Raw genomic sequence first — 22,685 nt, 5'->3', positions numbered from 1 at the left:
AAAGAGAGAAAAACCCACAATGGTCACTGAAATAACTTGAAACTGACAAAAGTAATAATAAATAAAAATTTACTGAAAATGAACTAATGCAAATCAGACATTGTTTTTGAATTGTGGTTCAGCAGAATCATTTTAAAAAACAAACTAATGAAACTGACCTGGACAAAAAATTATGGTACCCCTAGAAAAGATGTAAAATAATGTGACCATAGGGACATATTAAACTAAGGTGTGTCCTGTAATTAGCATCACAGGTATCTTCAAACTTGTAATCAGTCAGTCTGCCTATTTAAAGGGTGAAAAGTAGTCACTGTGCTGTTTGGTGTCATGGTGTGTATACCACACTGAACATGGACCACAGAAAGCTAAGGAGAGAAATATAATATAACATGTTCTTTCACAAAGGCTTTATGTAATTACACTGTTTAAACAGATGATATTTATATATTATATATATTTGATGTCATGCATGTAGCAGATTACAGGTAGTAAATAGTGACTTGTAAGCAACACAACACATTTCTGTTTCACAGTCAAACTTTATTTGAGTTGACAGATGACAATATTAATTATTCACAGCATTTGTAATCATCTCACCTGCAGTTATGTTAACATGGTACAGGAGAAAGTCTTCAGCTCTGGTAAACTATGATAAGCTAAGCTCCGGTGGTCTGTAGTCATGGTAACACAGAGACAGCTACTACTGTAAATAATATACCATTACTCTGATCTTCCATACATTTATCTTTTAGCAGAAATAATGAACTGACTACTGTTTCACATCTTCTATTTTCCACCCTGATGGTCGCTGTGTTTACACACCGTGTCATAGCGGTAGCATGTAGCTAACCCGTTAGCAAGTAGCTACATGCTAACGGGTTAGCTACATGCTACCGGGTTAGCTCTGTATCTCCATGTAAACAGAGCCATCTGCTCTCAGCTGTCTGCTCTCCTCTGGGATGATTCTGTCGGTCATTTCTCACAGATGGATCTGTAAAGACAAACGTAAAACAGAGTGTATGTTTACGGTTTACAGAGTTGATGCATGAGGTAAACACTGAGCTAACTAACAGAGATATAAACAGCATTATTTACCTGAGAGAAACCGTCAGGAAAACCTGGAATCTGGACCGCAGATGTTCATCATGTGTCGCCGATTTCTGATCAGATTCCTCCGGTAACGTGCGCTGGGTGAAGTTTCTGGTTTATAAACTTTAAAGTGGTTTATAAACTTTATTCTAGCTGCTATCTCTCCACTCGTCTCTCTCTCTCTCTCTCTCTCTCTCTCTCTCTCTCTCTCTCTCTCTCTCTCTCTCTCTCTCTCTCTCTCTCTCTCTCTCTCTCTCTCTCGAGAGAGAGAGAGAGAGAGAGAGAGAGAGAGAGAGAGAGCTTCTCCGGGAGGGAGGGGGAGGGTGACGCTGTTGTTGAGGACGTTTGATTGACAGAAAACGCTGACCAATCAGAGCAGAGTGGGAGGAGACAGGCTGTGAATCAGGGGTTTTCAGACAGAGGCTGAATTAGGCTCTGAGGCAGGCAGACTCAGGCTGCAGTATGAGAAGAATAAAGGGTTTTTTGAACATTGCAGCATGTAAACATGTTCTAGTGCAACATTAAAATACATCTATGAACCTGGAAATGAGCATAATATGAGACCTACAGAGCTACAGACACAGAAATCAGCACTTTTGGAAATGGGCTGAAACAGAGGTTATAGAGACATGCTGGAATGCATGATCTGATTGTTTTTTTGAAAAAAACACTTCAGAGACATGGTTTGGAGGTGTCTGAGACCTATAATAACTAGTTTAAATGGAGTATAATATGTGACCTTTAAAGGTCCCATATCGTGCTCATTTTCAGGTTCATACTTGTATTTTGTGTTTCTACTAGAACAGGTTTACATGCTTTAATGTTAAAAAAAACAACTTTATTTTCTTCATACAGTCAGCCTGAATATGCCTGTATTTACCCTCTGTCTGAAACGCTCCGTTTTAGCGCATTTCGATGGAATTGCAACGAAATTGCAACAGAATTGCGTTGCTAGGCAACAGCTTGGGTCCATGTGTACTTCCTGTCAGCTGATGACATTCACATACACTACAACCAGGAATAAACTGGGACACATTTAGAATGTTTGCGTTTAAATCTGTGTAAAGGGTCTAAATATTGTATATTTGTGACATCACAAACGGACCTGACAGCTTGTTTCAAATGCATAGTTTCTGAATACGGGCTGTGAGTATTTCCCTGTGGATTGAGCGTTTCGATACTTTCACAGTATTTCTATAGGACTTAAGCCTGCTTTATAATAAAGAAAACATGAAAATCTTACTTTTTTATAATATGGGACCTTTAACATAATGCTATTTGACACTCACCGGGTAGCCTACTGTTGGTTTACTGGCGGGTTTCTATGGTCATTCTTGCAATATTCCATCACTCATTGGGCATATTAGTCGGGATATAAAAATGCACCTTCTGGTGCCGGATTATACATTTTTGTGTAAACGAAGTCTCTGTTGTACACATTACATTTCCTATAGTTCTTTTTTTATTAACCCCCAACCTAAAAGTTCAAACTACGCCTATATGCTCCCACACAAAACAAATAAGAAGAAAGAAACACACTTTCAGAAGAAAAGCCATTAATATCAATCATCACATCAATCCATCATGACTTCATCCTTCAGCCCAAAGATGACCGGAGTATGGGAGTAAAGTGGAGGTCCTGTAGTTTCCACTATAATCCAAATAATAACAGTGAAAACGTATATGGAGTGAAATCTTGAAGGGGGGGAAAGAAAACAAATGACTCTTCTCGTCCCTGTCTCCCACAGCTATGAGCTCACCAACTCACAAACCATACAAGTTCATGTGGGCTTTCAGAGTTCCATTTGTGATTGCTTATGTGCTGAGTTTCCTTCCTACAAGCATACATACAATTCATCAAGCTTCATCCAACAGGATCCAATAGTTCCACAGCAGCTGTCTCTGCTGTCTAAGGTAATACGATAGCTCAGAGTTAAAGAAGTTAAAGAAGCGATTTGAGGGGAAGCACCTTCGGGTGTCAACGTAGACCTTTAACCCTGTAACCTGACCAGTCCGTCCGCGTACTGGAACTGCTCGCTGTTCTCGTACTCCAGCATGTCCAGCGCGACCTCGCAGCTCTCCTTGACGACGCGCTCTCCGTCTCCGCGGTAACGCTGAAGCACGGCCAGGCACTCCTCTTTGCCGATGGACCCGAGGGCCTCCGCCGCCTCGTGTCGGACCATGGGGTTCTCGCTGGAACGCTCCAGGGCTGCGCACAGGGCCGGGACCGCTGCCGGATGCTGCATCTGACCCAGGACGTAGCCGATCTCGTGACGGAACAGAGCGCTGGAACACTGCAGGCCTGGAGAGAAAAATACAGCAAGAGAGGTTAAGGCACTCGAGCAAGACAAACCCTGCTCTTATCGTTACAGGGCTGCTGTGTGTGTGTGTGTGTGTGTGTGTGTGTGTGTGTGTGTGTGTGTGTGTGTGTGTGTGTGTAGTTGGAGGAGCTCAGCCCCGACACAGATAGCAGTGGAGATACCTGCTGCAGATATTAAATTACACCAAAGCGTTAAAAAGTACTGATAAAAGAACCGATAACGTCGGAGCATATCAATACTCTGGTCTGAAAGGTCCCATATTGTAAAAGGTACGATTTTCAGGTCTTTTATATTATAAAACAGTTTAACAGTATAAAGCACTTAAACCTATCAAAACACTCAATACACGGAGAAATACACACAGCCCGTATTCAGAAACTGTGCGTTTGAAACAAGCCGTTAGGATTTCTGTCCATTTGTGATGTCACAAATATACAATATTTAGACCATTACACGGTTTTAAACATTAAATAAAACATTATTTTTTTTTTATATGAACATTACAGCATGTAAACATGTTCTAGTAGAAACATAAAATACAAGTATGAACCTGAAAATGAGCACGATATGGGACCTTTAATAATTTAGCACTGCAATGCATTTTCGCTGTAAGATTTCTGTATTTTCAGCAGCGATTTGCAATTAATTTCAACTGTCAGCATTCACGAGCATTCTTAAAAAATTCTTAACCGATAACCGACCCTCGTTAACCGATTATTAACTGATAACCGACCCTTGTTAACCGATTATTAACCGACAAGATTTGTGTCTCGCATGCAGCGATGCGCCAGCTGCAGTGTATGAGCACAACAGACAACGGAGTCCCCAGTTCACCATCAGGAGAGCTACTAGCAGCCATGGTGCTGCGTGTAGTGTCGCGGACATGCAGCCACTTTCCCAGTAAAAGTCTCCACCGCACATTTAGTTTAGTTTAGCAGCTTGTCCGCTGTGTGTCTGCCTGGCGCAACTATACTTTGTCTGCCCAGATTAACGATAGCGATTGTCCGACAAACGGAGTGTGTTTTAGTGCTACTTTAGCAGCTGTAGCTCTTCTGGTAGCTTTGTGATCGCCGCCGCTGTCATTGCAGCGTAACTTTTGCGAGTGTACGACAGACCGTGTGTGTGTGTGTGTGGCGGCGAGGAGTGTGGGTTTGTCGGTGGCGTTATAGCTGTGAACGTAGCTGTAGCAGACAGTGTGTGTACAGTTTATTTGTCTGTGGATAAATGCTACGAGGCTACAACTCCTCCGCTTAAGCGAGCTATAGACGGGAGCCAATATTCTGTATCCTGCAACTCCGGCTCCGCCTCTTAAGGTGGACCAGCTTTTCTCCTTAAAGAGACAAGCCGCTCCTCTGAATTTTTCTCAGCTTTTTAATTCATTATTAATATTTCTTTTAACCGTTTTAACTGATAGCGTTAATCGGTTAAAATGCTTAATGTCGGTTAACGGTTAATTATTAACATCCCTAGTGCTAACTAATGTTTTTTTGTGAAATGGGCCCCTGGATGACTATTGATCAAGGTCCTGGGTCTCATTCATGAGAAAAAGTTTAAAGGTTACCCTCTCTATGGTGTTTTCAGTAGTAGAAAAATTGTTAAATATTACTGTCTCGGATTGCTGAGCAGTCGTCTTACTTTGAAAGGACAGAAAAAAGTGATCAGGGACAATAATGCGCAGTATGAAGGGATTAATTGTTGTCACTGTTGTAACAAAAAAACTAAAATCTCTCTAAAAGGCAGTGCAAATGACCCACTGTTTTTTCCCCCCACAATTCGCATTGAAAGTTATCAGATCTAAAGTTACATTTGTGTGGTTTTAAGCGGTGCGTTATATAGATAAAAAAGTAAGCTACACTGTTGTATCCTACCGTCTCCCAGTGCCAGCACAGCCTCCTCGTCGCCCAGGTTACGCAAGGCAAACATGGCGCGGTAGCGTTCAAAGAGTGGAAGCTTCTCATCCAACAGGATGGAACGCAGCTCCGACACGCTTCTCCTCACTGCTGGAGGGGCCGGGTCTACGGAGCAGTACGGGTTCTTATCTGTACTTCCATCATCCAGCTGCTTCTCTCCTCCGGTCTGCAGCCACTCCAGACGACGAACAGCCAACTGACACGTCTCTGCAACCTGCAGGAAGGCAAGGGGGGGGGACATGACATTTATTTACAACAGGTTTTATGCAATATACAGTTTTGTTTGCATTTCTCAGACGTGACACGGGGACCCAAGACTGAAGCAAAGTCACAACAAAAAAAACCCAAATAAGCTCAAACCAGTATTAAAATGGTTATCAAAATGAATTAATAATGATCAAAAATAATTATTAACTGGATCGAATAATATGATTTTATTTACATTAAATCATCCTCGGCGTACCACTCTTTGAAACAATGAGAAAATGATAGCCAATAAATGTAGTCTCATAAATAAATCTCATTCAGTATACTTAATAGGGCGGTCAAAGTTACCGCGGTAATAACGCAAATTAGTTTTAATGCCACCAATTTCTTTAAAACATTAACACAACTTGCAATTTTTAGGTTGTAGCGGGCTCAGCTTAAAGCAAGAGTGAAGATACTGGTATCATAGTAAACCTAATGAATCCATCAGTACCAACCGTGTCATACTAGCTCCTTTTAAAAGGTTCCAATTATTTCAAATATATTTTTTTACTTTCTTCATGGCCCAGGCACTAAAGGGACTGTTTGTAACTTCTTACACGTATAAATCATTGCGGGTCAGTGCCTCATGCGTGCTCGCGTGAGCGACCAAAACTCCGGTGTCTCCCCTGTTCCCTCTGACCGCGGTCGGGAGGCTGAAGCAGGAAAAGCCAACACTAGGATCAGCATTGATTCATGGAGAGACCTTCGTCTGGTCAGCTAACATTACTGCCAAGCAGGTGAAATATAGAGTGATATTGTGGTTTTAGCTGACGTGTGTCGCCTCACTGTTTTGAGCGATGCTCGTTCATGTCTATGTAGAGCGAGCACAAGCGCGAGCAACAGGACGCTGACTTTTGTTGACTTAACGGCCACAGGTGTCGCTGTTAACAAGCAATTTCTGATTCTTACAAACAGTCCCTTTAAGGGGGCTTTCCTGATTTGAATGTCTTCCAGGCTCTTGCCTTGCAGAGTGGACAAAAGGTAATTAAAACAGCATCATTGCGCAAAAATTAAATGGTTGAAGAATAAACTGGGTGTGTAATATACAGCAGCTTATACTTGCATTCCTGTGATTTCATGTGTCTTTTAAGTACCATCTTAAATCCTTGTCAATGTAGTGTTTCTGTGTAAATTTAGACATACCAGCGCACCCTAGGTACAAGCTAAAGCCTCGTTCACACCAGGGACCTCTCAGGAGTGCGTGGCGGAGTGCGTGGCGATTTTTGACGCGAGCTGCGCAGTTCACAGCAACAATAGACAGTGAAAGTGATCTATTGACTGTATATTAACATCATATCAGTAACAATACTACAGTTTCAATGTCTCTATCAGTAGAAAATGTTATGGAGATGAAAAGACTATAAATAAAGACTTATCTTTAAATCAACTCGTCCTGCTTTCATTTAAAAATAAAAGCCATCAAGCGTTTTTTCCATGGACAGAATTCCTTCATTTGTTAACACAAGGCTTTTATTCTGAAATATACATGCCGGATAGTGTTGTAGAACATGCAGTGACTTGCAGGGCTCCATGAATGAATATAGTACGGGGTTTTAATTGTGGATTATTACTATTATTTACACACGTTTCTTAACCTTTCTCTGTCTAAAATAAATATAAATGACATTTATAATGAAATGAAATGGCCATTATGCCGTCAGGAGCGCGGCTGACGTTCCCAGGGTGGACGAAGCCTGAGTGTTCTGGTCCTACCTCTATGACAGGATCCTGACTGTACTCTTTCAGTAGGTCCAGAACCACAGGATCACCAATTGCTCCCAGAGCCTCCCCTACAAACAGACACACACACACACAGTCAGAGTGACAGAAACACACATCTACAGCACTGTTCTACAGCTTCTAGTTCTCATGCAGTATTTGTATCCTGTGTATCACTAGTAAATAGTATTAAGTAGTAAAGAGTAGTAAATCCATGTGTTATGTGATGAGATGCTGTTACACCAACACACAGTTTCTGCATACTATAATCTTCTGAACATTTTCTACTGCCTGGCTTGTGCCAGTAAAGTGATTTGAGGGTGCGTACAAGGGTGAAGGGTCAGCTCACTACAAAACGCACATACTAAAAGTGCACATACATGTGTATACTATTAGTATGTGCGTGTTAGTATGTGTATTAATCTGAGGAACATTACAGCAGAGCTTTCCTTAAAAAGTGTTTGCTGCTGGCCAAACAGCCGACTACACATTTCCAGCCGGCTACTTTATTATATTCATTTTTTGATTTTAATAATTTGATTTGATTCAAAAGTTGTGATTCGCTATGTGTGCACATTTTATGACCACTGGCCTCCGCTTCAAAACAATGTGAGCATGATGACAGAGAAACATGCCTATTGGTATGAATCAGTCCCACCCCCACATGCTGTATGTGTGTGTGCATGTGCACACGCTCAGCTGAGGTTGTGTCCTACCGAGTAGAGAACGAAGAATCATCTTCAGAACAAAATAATTGATGTCAAAAAACATTAAAGGTCCCATATCGTGCTCATTTTCAGGTCTATACTTGTATTTTGGGTTTCTACTAGAACATGTTTGCTTACTTTAATGTTCAGAAAACACATTTTTCTCATGCTGTCTGCCTGAATATACCTGTATTCATGCTCTGTCTGAAACACTCCGTTTTAACGCGTTTTAACGCATTTCAACGGAATGGCAACGAAATTGCGTTGCTAGGAAACAGCTTGGGTCCATGTTTACTTCCTGTCAGCTGATGTCATTCACATACACTGCAACAGGAAATAAACTGGGACACATTTAGTATGTTTACGTTTAAAAACTCTGAAATGGTCTAAATATTGTAGATAGTAGATCACAAATGGACAGAAATCCTAACGGCTTGTTTCAAACACACAATTTCTGAATACGGGCTGTGTGTATTTCTCCCTTGATTGAGTGTTTTGATACTTTCACAGTATTTATATTGCACTTAAACCTGCTTTATACTATAAAAGACAAAAAATCACACTTTTTACAATATGGGACCTTTAAGAATTGCATTGATTGCACAGGCCCGACGTTCTCAGTAGACGTAGACGGGCTAGTTCGGAAAACACCGGTGGCAGCTACTATACGCAGTACTCATTAAAAGTCCACTGAAAGTGCTGCATTTTCCACATACTGTACACCACACAGACATTTATGGGCTTAAAGGGAAACGTTGTTGATTTTCAACCGGCTTTTTATCGTTGCAGTGTGGGTGGTATGTGAAAATGAATGACGGCTTCCCTCCGTGTCACCGGTGGCTGGAGCTCACCGGGTTCACCAGATGACGCATCCGGTTCATTTTCACACTGCACAGTATTTTGACTTCGACACAACCTGGATTGAATATCCTACAGCAAAGTCCGGAAGGTCCGATGACATCATTCTGCATAATAAGTAGCCATGTGCTTCTGTTTACAGCTGCGGGCGTCTACCCTCAGCCGGTCAAATTCACGGCCGTGACGGAACGCGTCGTGGAAAGCAACAAAAAAAAATCAAACACGAGATAAAACGATCGATTTTCGCACACGACACTCATTTATTGTTCCCGATCTATAAATCGGGCTGATATTGTGTAGTCTGAACCGGGTATAAAACAGTGTGTATACATGATATGAAAAGCTGGGGACCTGAAGATTCATTTGATATGCAGCTCAGCACGATGTGACAAGTTTTTCTAGTCATAAATTAAAAGTAGAAATTAATTAATGAATGAAAGCATGTGCATGTTTACCTGCTTCATGTCTGACCATCGGTTCCTGCCGTGTATCTTTCAGTACTGCAGTCAAAGCGGGTATGGCCCGTCGGTCCTGCATCTGTCCGAGGCAGTAAGCCAGCTCATGCTTCAGCAGGGCAGACTCATCAGTGAAGGCCTTACTGATCCATTCTATAGCGTCAGCACCTGAACCATAGGTAACATAAATCAGTTCACATAATACAAGACATTACACTGATTTCCTCTTCAGTGTTCATCCAGAAGACTTCATCGTTTTGGTTTATTTGACTACGTCATAACTACGAGTCATAGTAATTGTATCTTCCCAATACATAACCAAGAGTCTGTATTCCATGACTGAAACAGGTCAACAACAACATTCATTCATTCAACCTTTATTTAAATCTGGAGGAGTCATTGAGGGCATCGTCGCACATCTCTTTTAGACCATTTGAGGCGTTTATACAATTTCTTATTTTCAAATGCTCAACATGTTCATGCATGCTTTGTGTTTGTGGACATTTGTTACCTCCTAGGTTCTTCAGGGTGAATAAGGCTCTGAACCGCCGGGTCAGGTCCCCTCCTGGGTCCGTCAGAACCTGTCCTAAGGCGTCCATCTCTTCGACACTGGTCATACTGCTACACACAGGGAGACAGACAGCTGTATGTGAGGTTTTCTGATGTGCAAACCAGTTTCTAGCTGAGCTGTTTCGTTTGAGTGCACTTCAATTTGTGGGGACTTTTAAGTATTGGTAATATGATTTCTGTTTGTTCCATTGACTCATTTTCTTTAAGTACATTTTTATCATTACAAAATACAAGCCATGCTACAATGCTAAGTGTGGCTTAAGTGTTCTCAATTTTTGTTTTTATTTCAGTTTATAAATCATCATATTACTATTTTCTGTAAAAAAGTAAAAAGTAAAATCACTATGTTTCCAGCTTCACAACTGTGAGAATTTGCAGTTTTTGTGCTGACTTTTCTGATGTTATTAGACCAGAAAATGTACAGAAGTTGAGTTGATTAACTAGATTCACATGATTTGAGTCAATTGACACGTTTTGTTATTTCAGAGTTCTTTTTGCCATACATTTATTTTATAAATAGTTTAATTTAAAATCAATACATGGGCTAGATAAGACCTGGGACCCTTAAAGTAACCGTGTTTATTTCCATTGAATAAGAGAGCATTTAGACATCAACTATAATTGTGGCATGTCTTGATAAACCACAGTGAAGGTGTCAATAAATAGATAATAAATAAGGTCTATGATTTTAAATTAGAAAAGTTCTGATCAGTCAGGAATAGGCGTGGTTTTAAATATGAATAACTATTACAGACTGTGGGGGCTATAACACACTAGAAGCCTGATTCTCCTTTACAATGATACACTAGCTACATGTTAACAAAAACAAGATCAGTGTATATGATGGAATAGTAGCATTAGCATGTGCTAAAGGAACCAAATTTGGGCTTTTACTACAAAAAAACATTCTCCTGAGAGGCATGCCCCCGGAAACCCCTCTAGCTGGCTACTGTTTCCCACTGACTGGCTACTCCATATCATTGTGGAAAGCCCTGATCGGGGGCTCAAAACATAAGAGCCAGGGTACAGAGAAGACTAGTAAAAGAAAGGATCAGAGAGGCAATGAACACATTTCTGGAGAAGCAGCAGGTATGACAGGAGAAGATGAGGAGCTATAGGCAGACTATACAACCTGCTGTAGAGGGCTCAGTTATAAAGCTAGAGTGAAGATACTGGTATCATATGAAACAGTAATAAAGCTACAGTGAAGATACTGGTATCATATGAAACAGTAATAAAGCTACAGTGAAGATACTGGTATCATATGAAACAGTAATAAAGCTACAGTGGAGATACTGGTATCATGTGAAACAGTAATAAAGCTACAGTGAAGATACTGGTATCATATGAAACAGTAATAAAGCTACAGTGGAGATACTGGTATCATATGAAACCGTTATAAAGCTACAGTGGAGATACTGGTATCATATGAAACTGGGCGACCTGGAGTCTGTCCCCCTGCCTTTAACTCCTATAATGTCTGGTCTGGGTGTGACCTAGGTTAAGTTCAGTAGTATGGGTACTGGGACGCACAGCTACTGTACATTGATGATACTAGTAGTACTGGGTTTATTCGTTGTAATAAGACACTAGCTCACATAACAGGACTAAACGCTGCGTGTTAGCCACGTGTCACCTTAAAGTTACTGCACCAGCTGTGCTTATGAAAGGGTGAGCCGGCTGAAGCTAAGCTAACAGTTAGCTTCCTGAGTTAAAGCCTCCTCTGACTGCAGCTGAAGGTTCCTCACGAGCAGCTGTACCACACAGAGAGCACAGAGAGCAACACACGGCGAGGAAACTACTAACCTTCCAGACTAGAGGGATATTCAGAGAAGGTCTGGCCTGGGAGAGACAACCGAGAGTTGCTGCCTAACGTTGCTGCATGCGTCCTGCAACTTCCGCTGACAAGACAATTTGAGAAATTTTCACAATAAAGCCCAATTCTGCGGTCAAGCCAGCCCCCACGTTGTTTTGCGGTACGTCTATATCCTAGGCATTACGGTAAGAGCGTGTAGGAACTGACTTCAAAATAAAAGCACCGTTATGATGAACGTGATGGGCCATTCAGATTCATTCAAGAGGTCAGTCAGTCTGTTGATAATAAATAAATGAATGAATAAATAATTAAACAAATGAATAAATAAGTAAAAAAAATAGATGAATGAAACAAAATGAATACATATGAAATGAATGATAATTTAAAAGAAAAACAACCGCCTCCGAAATGTACTTCAGAGAATGATGTTATTCCAATTGTGTAAATACTTAGTCAAACTTGATATTAAAGGAATACATTTTCAAAGACTGATCTGACTTCTGAATTACAGTATACCACCTCACTCTCAGCACCTCCATGTTTCTACTAAGTGCTTAATTTCATTTGAAATAGATAGAATTGATTAAATGAAACTGTTCACTATCACAGATTAATTTCACTTCAGAATAATAGTAGACCACCTCAGAGTATCACTCAGACAGTATCAGGACATTCTGATGTAGAATTTCAAAATTAAAGCCCTTTAAAAATCTAATGTATGGGCTACCTTCACTCTAAATTCAGATTAGAACTAAAAGGAAACTGTCCTCTACCACAGACTAATCTCACATCAAGATGACAGTAGACGACCTCAGAGTTTCACTCAGACAACATCAGGGCATACTGACAGGCTGGTTGGGTTCATTATCTCTGAGCAGAGGCAGCTGTGGAGACTAATTGTCCCTGATGACAATCAGCTGGTTGAAGCCTATATCTCCTCCTGGTTTCAGTGCTCAGGTGCTGACTCATTGTCTCTTTGTCAGAGGTAGTGAGAGTGCTGTCCTGTTTGTGCTCTATCTGTATAGGGGGTGTGTGAATCTGCAGAAGTACCACGTGAACCTATCTGTGGGATTCACTCACCATTTAGCTTCTTCTCTTCTCTGGAGTCTCTTAGAGTGGGTTAGGTCTGTGTGGCCTGCCTTCGCTGGTTCTTTTGTTTCATTTATGTTCTAGTCAGCTGCTCGGCAGCAGTGTTTTAGTTTAAGTCTTTTTGAGATCTATTGAGTGTAGGGAGCCTTCCTTTTAGGCCTGTTTTCATTTGGTGTTTCTCCTCTTTGTGGTTAACCTTCAGGATTAACTTTTAGATTCTCCTGGTCCGAAATTGCGTCCCTCTCCCCGTCCCCCTGACAGTTTGTTTTAATCTTTCCCTTACTTGTAGCCAGGACTGCAATCTTTCAATCAAGCTCCACAATTTGATATGGTCCCAACATATCTGCCTCCAGCTTCCCCCCTTTTCTCTGCTCCTGTCTAATGTTTTTTTAGGGAACAAGATCCACTGTGAAGTTGTCCTCCTGGCCCCTTTCTTCCTTCCTATTACGGACTTTGTCATGGCTTTTTTAATGTTTGCCTTCCGCTCTGTGAAGACACCTTTCTGACTCTTCAGTCCTTCACAGACATCATGTCTCACCAGCAGGCTGCGGACTTTGTCTTCGATTACCTGCCACAAATCACAGTTTGAATGTAGAGGACATAGATGAGCCTAATTAAGACTTTTAATAAAAATGTGACATTACAGAATCTTCCTTAATACTCCTTGGGCACCTCAGAAGGATACCTCACCGCCCTCCCAAACATCAAATAATACGGGCTGTATTTAGTAGTCAGCTGTTTTTTGAGTCCGAAGGCCAAACATGGTGGACTGAAGGAAACGGTCCCACTGTTTGGAATGTTCAGCCACAAGTTTTTTCAGGGACCTGAAAATGCAGAATTCAAGTATAGGCAGGACAGAATTAGGGTTCTAATGTATGATTAAGCAAGCTATCAGAGAAAGATAATAAAAAAATTATGATGAATGGTAGTGCAAATGAATATTATGTTATACTATATTATATTGAAAAGTGATAGCCCTTTGCTTATACATCTCTTAAACATACATATGCTCTACTTTTGGACCGAAATGTGTATTCCACCACATTATTTGGAAGATACCAACTCAACCACTTGCGAATATCATCCTCCAGTCCAGGCCAATAGTAGCGGCCTGGGGTCTCATTTATAAAACAGTGCGTAGGATCCATACTAAAAATGTACGTGCGCACAAAAGCCGAAAATGGCGTACGCCAAAAAAAATCTGACTTATAAACCGTGCGTACGCACACCTGCAAGCAATGTTCCCTTTATAAATCACACTCCACCTGGAAATGTGCGCACGTGAATCCGCCTCATATTCCGCCCACTACACGCCCACTTTCAACCATAAATGGTCAATGCAAAGCACCTCATGAATGTTTCTGCATGTGAATGAGCCTGTTGTTGATCAGTGGATCTTTACGGTGAATCACGGCGACTCCCGAGAGGAAGACAGAGAAAAGGAGTTTTTCTGACACAGAGATGGAGGAGCTTGTAGGTGAGGAGGTCTCTGAACCCTCGTTCCCTCCTGATTCTCTCATTCACGTCACGTAGTCCTCACAGTGCCGGTGTGCAAGATTAACTGGTGGCTGAATTAACTGGTGATATTCCCGTGCAGATGTGTGGTAGGAGTGGCCTGTCAGGACCCCTGTCGATTCACCTGAAAATAAACATATTGATCTCTTCGTCTCTCTATCACATTCATGTGTCGGTATCTAACGGAACAGTTTGCTGGAAAATTAATTTCACGTGCGTTAGGCTGCTGTTACGATGCCGCTCTGAGGACAAGAGTAAAGTAGGTGGTAGGAGACAATGCCTGTTCAAAACACTCACGTCAATAAATCCTTTACAAAATATTCTCGTTGTCAGTCTTATATTTGTATCGTATATCGTTATTAATCTGATGTCAAGTTGATTTGAGACCTGTTCATACTTTCATACAGCCTGGAAGTGAAATATACCGTATGATGTTTAAACTTTACACCAGCTCCACCGCAGAAGCGTGGAGATGCTGCTGTGGCAAACTGTGACCGCTCAGATCAACCTGTGATACAGCATCTGTAGGCTGTATCTAACATCGATCAGGTTTTATATTCAATGCTACAGTCATTAATCTCTCTCATCACAATGCTGTTCTTCACTGTGCAGCACATTCACCCAGATTACACTGTTAACTCGAATTTTGCAACTAACGTTATCGAGACAGCATTTGAAAAACTACGCACATACGGTCCTGTCTATTCTTTTACTTTATGTGTTCAACTGTGTGGTCTTTGTTCTTAGCTGTGATGTCTATTTATATGTAAGTAGGCTACACAGAGCGATACAAAAAAAGAACAGTCAAATTCCCCATATGTGTACACATAACGTAGTTAACCAACAACGCTGATTTTGAATCACTAATGATGATTGTTGTCTTTCCTTCTGTCATAGTAATGAGTAAGTCTATGTACGTATGTCTGTGTCAAGATACAGAGCCTACATTGAAGAAACCTATTTGAACTAGAATTTGGGCACGTTGTTGATATGTACAATTAGCACTTTGCACACCATAGTGATGCATATGTTGTTATCTGATTTCGGTGGGTCTTAATGATGCAACATAGAAAAGGCAGCCAGTATTGATAGAATAAATTGTAAAGAAATTATATTGTATGGCTTCAATATATAATACCTTAATTTTCTCACATTTTAGATGCATTCAGATAGTATTATTTTTCATTAATTTATTAACGTTTCCTAAAGTAATTAATAGTGGGAATCGAGGTAGGTATGTGTGTTGTTTCCGTGGCTTAGCGGTATATTCAAGGGCGTTAGGACATAATTAATAGTCTCTTACCTACATGTGGTTCGACTCCAGCATTTAGTGTTTGTTTTTTTAGCTAGACGATTGATATTTTCTCAAAGAAGATGGATAATGTTTTCATGCATTTCTATCTTGATCGAGATGAATGTTTCAGCAACCGATCCGATCGTAATGTTTCAGCAGACACAAAAACCCTGTGCGTAGTTTTTCAAATGCTGTCTCGATAACGTTAGTTGCAAAATTCGAGTTAACAGTGTAATCTGGGTGAATGTGCTGCACAGTGAAGAACAGCGTTGTGATGAGAGAGATTAATGACTGTAGCATTGAATATAAAACCTGATCGATGGTAGATAGCCTACAGATGTTGTATCACAACTTAATCTGAGCGGTCACAGTTTGCCACAGCAGCATCTCCACGCTTCTGTGGTGGAGCTGGTGTAAACATCAGACGGTATATTTCACTTCCAGGCTGTATGAAAGTATGAACAGGTCTCAAATCAACTTGACATCAGATTAATAATGTAAGATACAAAAATAAGACTGACAACGAAAATATTTTGTGAAAGATTTATTGACATGCGTGTTTTGATCCTTGATAAATCATTTAAAACTTTTTCTTGCTGTCAGTGTGATATGTGTATGTATCATATCGTTATTAGTATGATGTGAAGTTGATTAGAGACCTGTTTATACTTTCATACAGCCTGTAAATTACAAATACAGTCTGATATTTACACCCAGGTCGAACCCATTCAACTGTGGCAAACTGTGATCAGCTCAGATTAACTTGTGATACAACATCTGTACTCCTATACTGCACAATCTGACTCATGCAACATAGTTAGTGAAAGTAGCCTACATGTGAGTGCTTGTACAGTGTAGTCTAAGGAGGACTTTCAGTAATTGCTTCAACCTAAAAATAATGAACTTATTTCTGTGCAACAATCGTATCAGGGTTCTATTGAACTTAAGCTAACGTAGAACGAAGTAACAAACGCATGGACTAATTTTTCTGCATCATTTTGAGACACGATGTGCCTGATCTTCGCAATGTTACGTAGATGAAAGAAGGCAGTCCTTGAGGTTTGTTTTATGTGGGAGTTAAAGGACATATCCTGATCGAAGCTACGTCGGTCTGCAGTCTTGACCATCCGTTGTAGCCTGTTCTTGTCCTGTTTGGATCCAAACCACCCAGTGATGGATGTGCGGAGAACAGACTTGACCACTGTATTGTAGAACTGGATCAGCAGCTGAGACAGGCCAGACTTCCTGAGCTGGTGTAGGAACTACTTTTTAAGTCGTACATGCAGTGCAGAAGTAGTCTACATCTGTGGAGGGCTGGCCAACACATCTAGTGTGGTACCACAGAGCACAGGTGGTGCACTCAATCTGAAAGGGAAAAATTAAAAAAACAGACCTTAGAATGCTGTCAAAACATTGTCAGGTTCACATCAGTCATCCATTTTAGGATGTTAAATTCTGCAGTTTAAACTTCATTAGGCATCATCATAATAAACTGTATGGCAATGGGTGTCAGATTCTGCATTTAAATCTTAGCTGTGGTCCTTTGTGTGGAGTTTGTGTTCTTATTTCCCTTCAGCTGCTCCAGTGTCCTCCAAAAGTGCAGAGACATGCAAGTTAGGTGAATTAAATTAGACATTTTCAATATCTGTGTTATAGTGAGTGTTCACCCGGTGATGTTGAGGTAACCTATCCAAGGTGCATCCCAGTCGTTGGCCAGGATATGAATTAATCTTCTTACCCAATCATCAATGTCAGCCCCTGAGCTGAGCTCCCCACATGCTCGACACAGCTGCGATAGGTCATCTGTAAAAATATATAGGCGCAAATGTAGATTAATGCCAATACAAACACATTTAAGTATACCTGGCAAAGTTCTGTACACCTGAATTATTCAGCAAAGATATTGCTATGTTGAGCCGCAATATTGCCACACCCTCGTGGTCCACAGGGTACTGGATCGCCTCCTTCAATAAAATCTGCTCTGCAAACTACAAAGTCTCTGATAAATATAATTCTGATGACTTTAGAATGACAGATAGCCACAGAGATAATTAAATTGTTACCTTGCACACGAACACGCCACATGATACAGCATCCTGCTGTTTAGGATGCCCTACTGTGGTACATGCCCATCTCCCAACAGCTGGGCACTTTTGACGGACCAGTGCTCTACACAGATAAAGATTGATTACAGTTTGGCAATTTTAACATAAAGCCAAGTAATATCATTTTCAATTTCATGTTAAGGGACTTCACAAGGACAAGCTTATGTTATAGTTAAACAATAGTTCCTAGGACAATGATTTACTGATCTTAGTGTTGCTGCCAAAAGAATATTCCAAATGCATTTGTGTAATGCACACATTAAAGTTAATTCACCTGGTCACATCCTTGCATTTCTGGATTTGCTCATCTGTGGCCCCAAATGGGTCTAGGAACAAGGCCCTCATCTCCTTAAGGTACATGATCTGTAGAAATGTTAGCCAACCCTTCAGACATCAGGTGGACTCATGGTTGCGTCGCGATCTGTTAACATTCGAGATTACTTACAATGAGTGTCCAGTGTCCATTGTGACAGACCACTCCAGCTGCCACGTCATGGTTGAAAAGGTCCAACTAAAATTAAAAAAAAAGGTATCAACACATATATATATATATATATATATATATATATATATATATACACACACATATATATATATATATATACATATATATATATGTATATATATATATATACACACACATATATATATATATACATACACACACACACAGTCCAACTATATAGTCCTACTCACCCTTCTTAAACCACCTTTGTGTGTCCCCTGCCAGAGTGAGGTCATCAAATACGTGTCGATTACTAGTGCTCCAGCTTTCCTGCCCACCATTGTTAGATAGCCATTCACGATCTAAGAGTACAATAGTAAGTTGTGATCAGTCCAATATTTGTTTTTAAAGTACCTCTCCCTCCAGCTGCTCTCCTGGGGCCAAGACCATGAGGTTTTCCGAATAGATTTTATAAGGCCCGATCTTGGACCACAGGGTCTCCCTTCTCCTCCCCGTCCATATGTCTCGGATTACTGCAAACACAGCAATGCCAGTTATTTGTGCAATGCATAATTTCAGTTGTACTTTGTGAGATCACTGGATGGTCTTTGGGCCTTGCAGTCCATGGATGGAGCTTCCGATGGTTTTGGTATGACCTCAGATGTGGGTGTTTGTGTGCTGTGTATGAGTGTCTGTGTGTGTGTCTGTTGTGGACCAGCCAGAGGAGAAGGATCTGACAATTTTTTCAGTTTAGCAGGGATCCTCTCCTCTGGCTGGAAATAGTGTGTCAGCAGATCAATGTTTGTTTGAAGCTTTCCCTTTCCCTTACTTGTAGCCAGGACGGCAATCTTTCCCTCAAGCTCAATGATTTTATAGGGTCCCAACATATCTGGCTCCAGCTTCCCCCCTTTTCTCTGCTCCTGTCGGATGTTTTTTTTCAAGACCAAATCGCCCACTCTGAAATTGTCCTCCTGGCCCCTTTCTTCCTTCCTCTTACGGACTTTGTCCTGGCTTTTTTTTATGTTTGCCTTCACCTCTTTGAAGACACCTTTCTGACTCTTCAGTCCTTCGCAGATGTCCTCCCTCACCAGCAGGCTGCGGACTTTGTCTTCAGTTACCTGCCACAAATCACAGTTTGAAAGTAGAGGACATAGATGACCCTAATTAAGACTTTTAAAAAATGTGACAACATTAGAAAATCTTACTTTGTACTCCTTGGGCACCTCAGAAGGATACCTGGCCTCCCTCCCAAACATCAAACAATAAGGAGTGTATTTTGTCGTCAGCTGCTTCTTGGTCCGAAGGCCAAACATGGTGGACTGCAGGAAATGGTCCCACCGTTTGGGTTGTTCGGCTACAAGTTTGTTCAGCGACCTGAAAATGCAGAATTCAAGTACAGGCAGGACAGAATTATGGTTCTCATGTATGATAAAGCAAGCTATTCTCAGAAAGTATTATCACTACTTACCTGATCATATAGGAACAGGAAATGTGTTTATTGTATGAAGACCTTGAATTTATTGAAGTATTTAATACTAAAACATACCTCTGTATTGTCCCATTCAGTTTCTCCACAAGGCCATTGGTCTGTGGATGATAGGGGGAGCACAGGCTCCTTTCTATGCCCAGCCTCTTACAAAGGCCATAGTTGACCTTGAAATGTTAATTTGGACAAACATCAGACAGCAGGAATAAGAAAGATATCAGCACAGCAACTGTTAGATACTGGGGATTTATATAGCATCATCACTGTACCTTGTTGCAAAATTCTGAGCCCTGGTCTGTTAGCAGTCTTTTAGGTGCACCAAATTTGTAAAAGAAATCGAGAATACAATTGGTCACCTCATCTGCTGTTTTGCTCTTTAGTGGGTATGCCTCTGACCATTTGGTGAAATAGTCAACCATGACACATATGTACTGGTAGCCACCATCTGTTGCTGTGAGTTTACCCACTAGGTCCATCCCTACCAGTTCAAAGGGCTCTGTCACCTGGGAAAAACAAAAATAAAAGACATGAGCATCACTGTTTATGTGTTTCAAAGCTGACAATATGCTGTTGTTTCCTTTACCTCTATTGGATTGTACTCCTGCTTTTCTTTGAGGTTTGCTCTCTTCAACTGGCACTGTGGACACAGCAATCTAAGCAGTGAAAGATTATTTCAAAATGATGACGAATGGTAGTGCAAATGAATATTATGTTATACTATATTATATTGAAAAGTGATAGCCCTTTGCTTATACATCTTTCAAACATATGTATGCTCTACTTTTGAACCAAAATGTATTCCACCACATTATTTGGAAGATACCAACTCACCCACTTGCGAATATCATCCTCCATTCCAGGCCAATAATAGCGGGTGATTATTGCACTATGGGTCTTTTCAGTTCCACAGTGGCCACCAATCACACTACTATGGAACTCCTCAAAGACTTCACTCGCTTCCTCAGCACTGGAGACCACTTTAGCCAGGTGCTCCGTCTTGTTTTTTTTGCGCCTGCATATGTATTACAGGTCTCCATCTGGTGTTTAAATGTCATATTAGATATATTGGGAGTTTTACCATGGCAGATAATCATTGTGAGTAGTATAAGACTGGTGCGTTTGCGCGTGCATGTGAAAAGCGCGTGCGTGTGTGTGTGTGCGCGTGCGCGTGCGTGTGGGTGTGTGGGGATGCAGGTGCACCCTTGGTGACCCTGGTGACCTTTTTGTAACCCTAGGGCTGATGTTAATTATTGATAGTTGTCCAAAGGTGTCTGCTGTAGGTGTTATCAGTTGCTCCACAACAAAAAAAGAAGACCCCATCCTGTGGATCCTGATGCAGATAAAAAATACAGTTGTATCCCAATATGTGTCTTTATTACAGTATCATTAAAAGTTCAAACAAACCCCTGGTCCCTGTGACCAAAATGTTTTTGCTTTTTGATGTTGCCACAGAAGACCCATAGTGTTGATCCTGATTCAGATAAAAAAAAAAGTCGGTTGTATCCAAGATGTTATCAGTTGCTCCGTAAACAAAAGAAGACCCCCTCCTGTGGATACTGCTTCAGTGAACAAAACACAGTTGTATCCCTATATGTGAACTCCGTTGTATCCAAGAGTTGTCTTTTTATTACAGTACCCATAAAAGATCAAACAAACCCTAGTGTGCTATGGTCAAAATGTTTATGTCTTTTGATGCTGTGGTGGTTGGTACTGTTTGCAGGCTATATCAGCATGGCTCCTGTAACAATATGTTTGTTTGTGAGAGGGTGTATGGATTAGTGTTGTTCGTAGTCGATATTAACATGTATCCAGGACAAATGGTGTGAGAAGGGAAGTATGTCATCTCCTTCATGTCATCTCCTAAAATTCTTTAGGAGATGTATCTGTGAGAGGGTGTGGGGGTATGGGGTGGTATTGTTTGTAATAGATATCAAGCCTGTATCCAGGGACAAATGGGGGTCATCTCTTGTATGCCATCTCATAAAATTCTTTAGGAGATGTATCTATGTTGTAATGATTTGTTAACATTTAAATTGGTAGATGTGTGTTAGTACACCACTAACTTTGCTTGTAGTCATCTCCCAAAAAAAAAAAAGCGGTGCAATGTCGGTAGAGTTACAATATAGTGGGTTTTTAAAAAATAAAAAAAAAAATAAAAAATGTATGTAGTGTGAAGGGGGCAACCTCAAGCCCTGTCAACCATGCGTATTCATGAGATGTCACTAGCTCCACCTTTTACCTACACTTTGTGTATATAGTCAGCATTCAGCTGAGGTCGTGTTTACCAAACTTCACAATTTTTGAAGAGGACGCTTTTCCTAACGCCACTCTTGCATTTTCACATTAGGTACAGTGTTCTTTTCTTTGGATGCTTCATTTTGGCGTCTGTGAACATAGAGCTGATGTGACTTGCCAAAAAGCTCCAGTTTTGTCTCATCTGTCCAAAAGACATTCTCCAAGAAGCTTTGTGGCTTGTCAATATGCATTTTGGCAAATTCCAGTCTCACTTTTTTTATGATTTGGTGCCCTCCGGGGTTGTCTTCCATTAAGTCCACTTTGGCTCAAACAGGAGAAAACTGCTCATGGACTACTACTAAAACACTATGAATACTATAGAACTAACTAGCATTGTTAGAAAAAGAATTATTAATGGGACAAATTTCTTGGGTATTTTAGCGTGCGATCAACTGCCTAAACACATCAGGCTGCTTGGAGATGGTCTTATAGCTTTTACCTTTAACATGCTTGTCTATAATTTTCTTTCTAATCTCCTGAGACAACTCTCTTCTTAGCTTTCGGTGGTCCATGTTCAGTGTGGTACACACCATGATACCAATGTTTAATGTGTCCCTATGGTCAAATTATTTTCAATCTTTTCTAGGGGTACCATCATTTTTGTCCAGGCCAGTTTCATTAGTTTGTTTTTTAAAATGATTCTGAACCAAAATTCAAAAACATTAGCTGATTTTCATTAGTTCATTTTCAATAAATTTTTATTTATTATTACTTTTTGTCAGTTTCAAGTTATTTCAGTGACCATTGTTTTTTTTTATTCTT

At 40.7% G+C, this 22,685-nt stretch overlaps 1 protein-coding gene and 1 long non-coding RNA gene across 3 annotated transcripts; both read right to left on the bottom strand.

The window, feature by feature from the left end:
• Positions 1-1,926: 1,926 nt before the first annotated feature.
• Positions 1,927-11,777, bottom strand: dohh (deoxyhypusine hydroxylase/monooxygenase). Of its 2 annotated transcripts, none has more exons than XM_074636955.1 (6): positions 11,685-11,777; positions 9,820-9,929; positions 9,309-9,476; positions 7,283-7,359; positions 5,279-5,534; positions 1,927-3,391 (listed from the first exon to the last, which is right to left on the bottom strand). In XM_074636955.1, exons 2-6 carry the CDS (start codon positions 9,923-9,925, stop codon positions 3,081-3,083), a joined length of 918 nt encoding a protein of 305 aa, XP_074493056.1. In that variant the 5' UTR covers positions 9,926-9,929; positions 11,685-11,777; the 3' UTR covers positions 1,927-3,080. The 2 variants fall into 2 exon arrangements, with proteins under 2 accessions (XP_074493056.1, XP_074493057.1); XM_074636956.1 differs by having other exon boundaries at positions 9,820-9,926.
• A 6,194-nt stretch (positions 11,778-17,971) lies between these two features.
• On the bottom strand, positions 17,972-18,669 carry LOC141768570 (uncharacterized). The gene is made up of 4 exons (XR_012594094.1): positions 18,557-18,669; positions 18,394-18,504; positions 18,143-18,208; positions 17,972-18,060 (listed from the first exon to the last, which is right to left on the bottom strand). It is a non-coding gene; the product is annotated as an uncharacterized LOC141768570 (long non-coding RNA).
• Positions 18,670-22,685: the final 4,016 nt, after the last annotated feature.

Source organism: Sebastes fasciatus, chromosome 5 (genome assembly GCF_043250625.1).
Source record: "Sebastes fasciatus isolate fSebFas1 chromosome 5, fSebFas1.pri, whole genome shotgun sequence".
In the NCBI taxonomy this organism is placed as follows: Eukaryota; Metazoa; Chordata; class Actinopteri; order Perciformes; family Sebastidae; genus Sebastes; species Sebastes fasciatus.
The sequence above is the reverse complement of the archived record's forward strand: the minus strand, read 5'-3'. Positions and strand labels throughout refer to the sequence as shown.

Coding starts and splice junctions, on each gene's coding strand:
- dohh (XM_074636955.1), bottom strand. CDS start 9,925: ATGACCAGTGTCGAAGAGATGGACGCCTTAGGACAGGTTCTGACGGAC. Junction 7,360..9,308: donor GATGGTCAGACATGAAGCAG/GTAAACATGCAC, acceptor GTCTGTTTGTAG/GGGAGGCTCTGGGAGCAATT. Junction 3,392..5,278: donor TGTGCTGGCACTGGGAGACG/GTAGGATACAAC, acceptor TTTTCTCTCCAG/GCCTGCAGTGTTCCAGCGCT.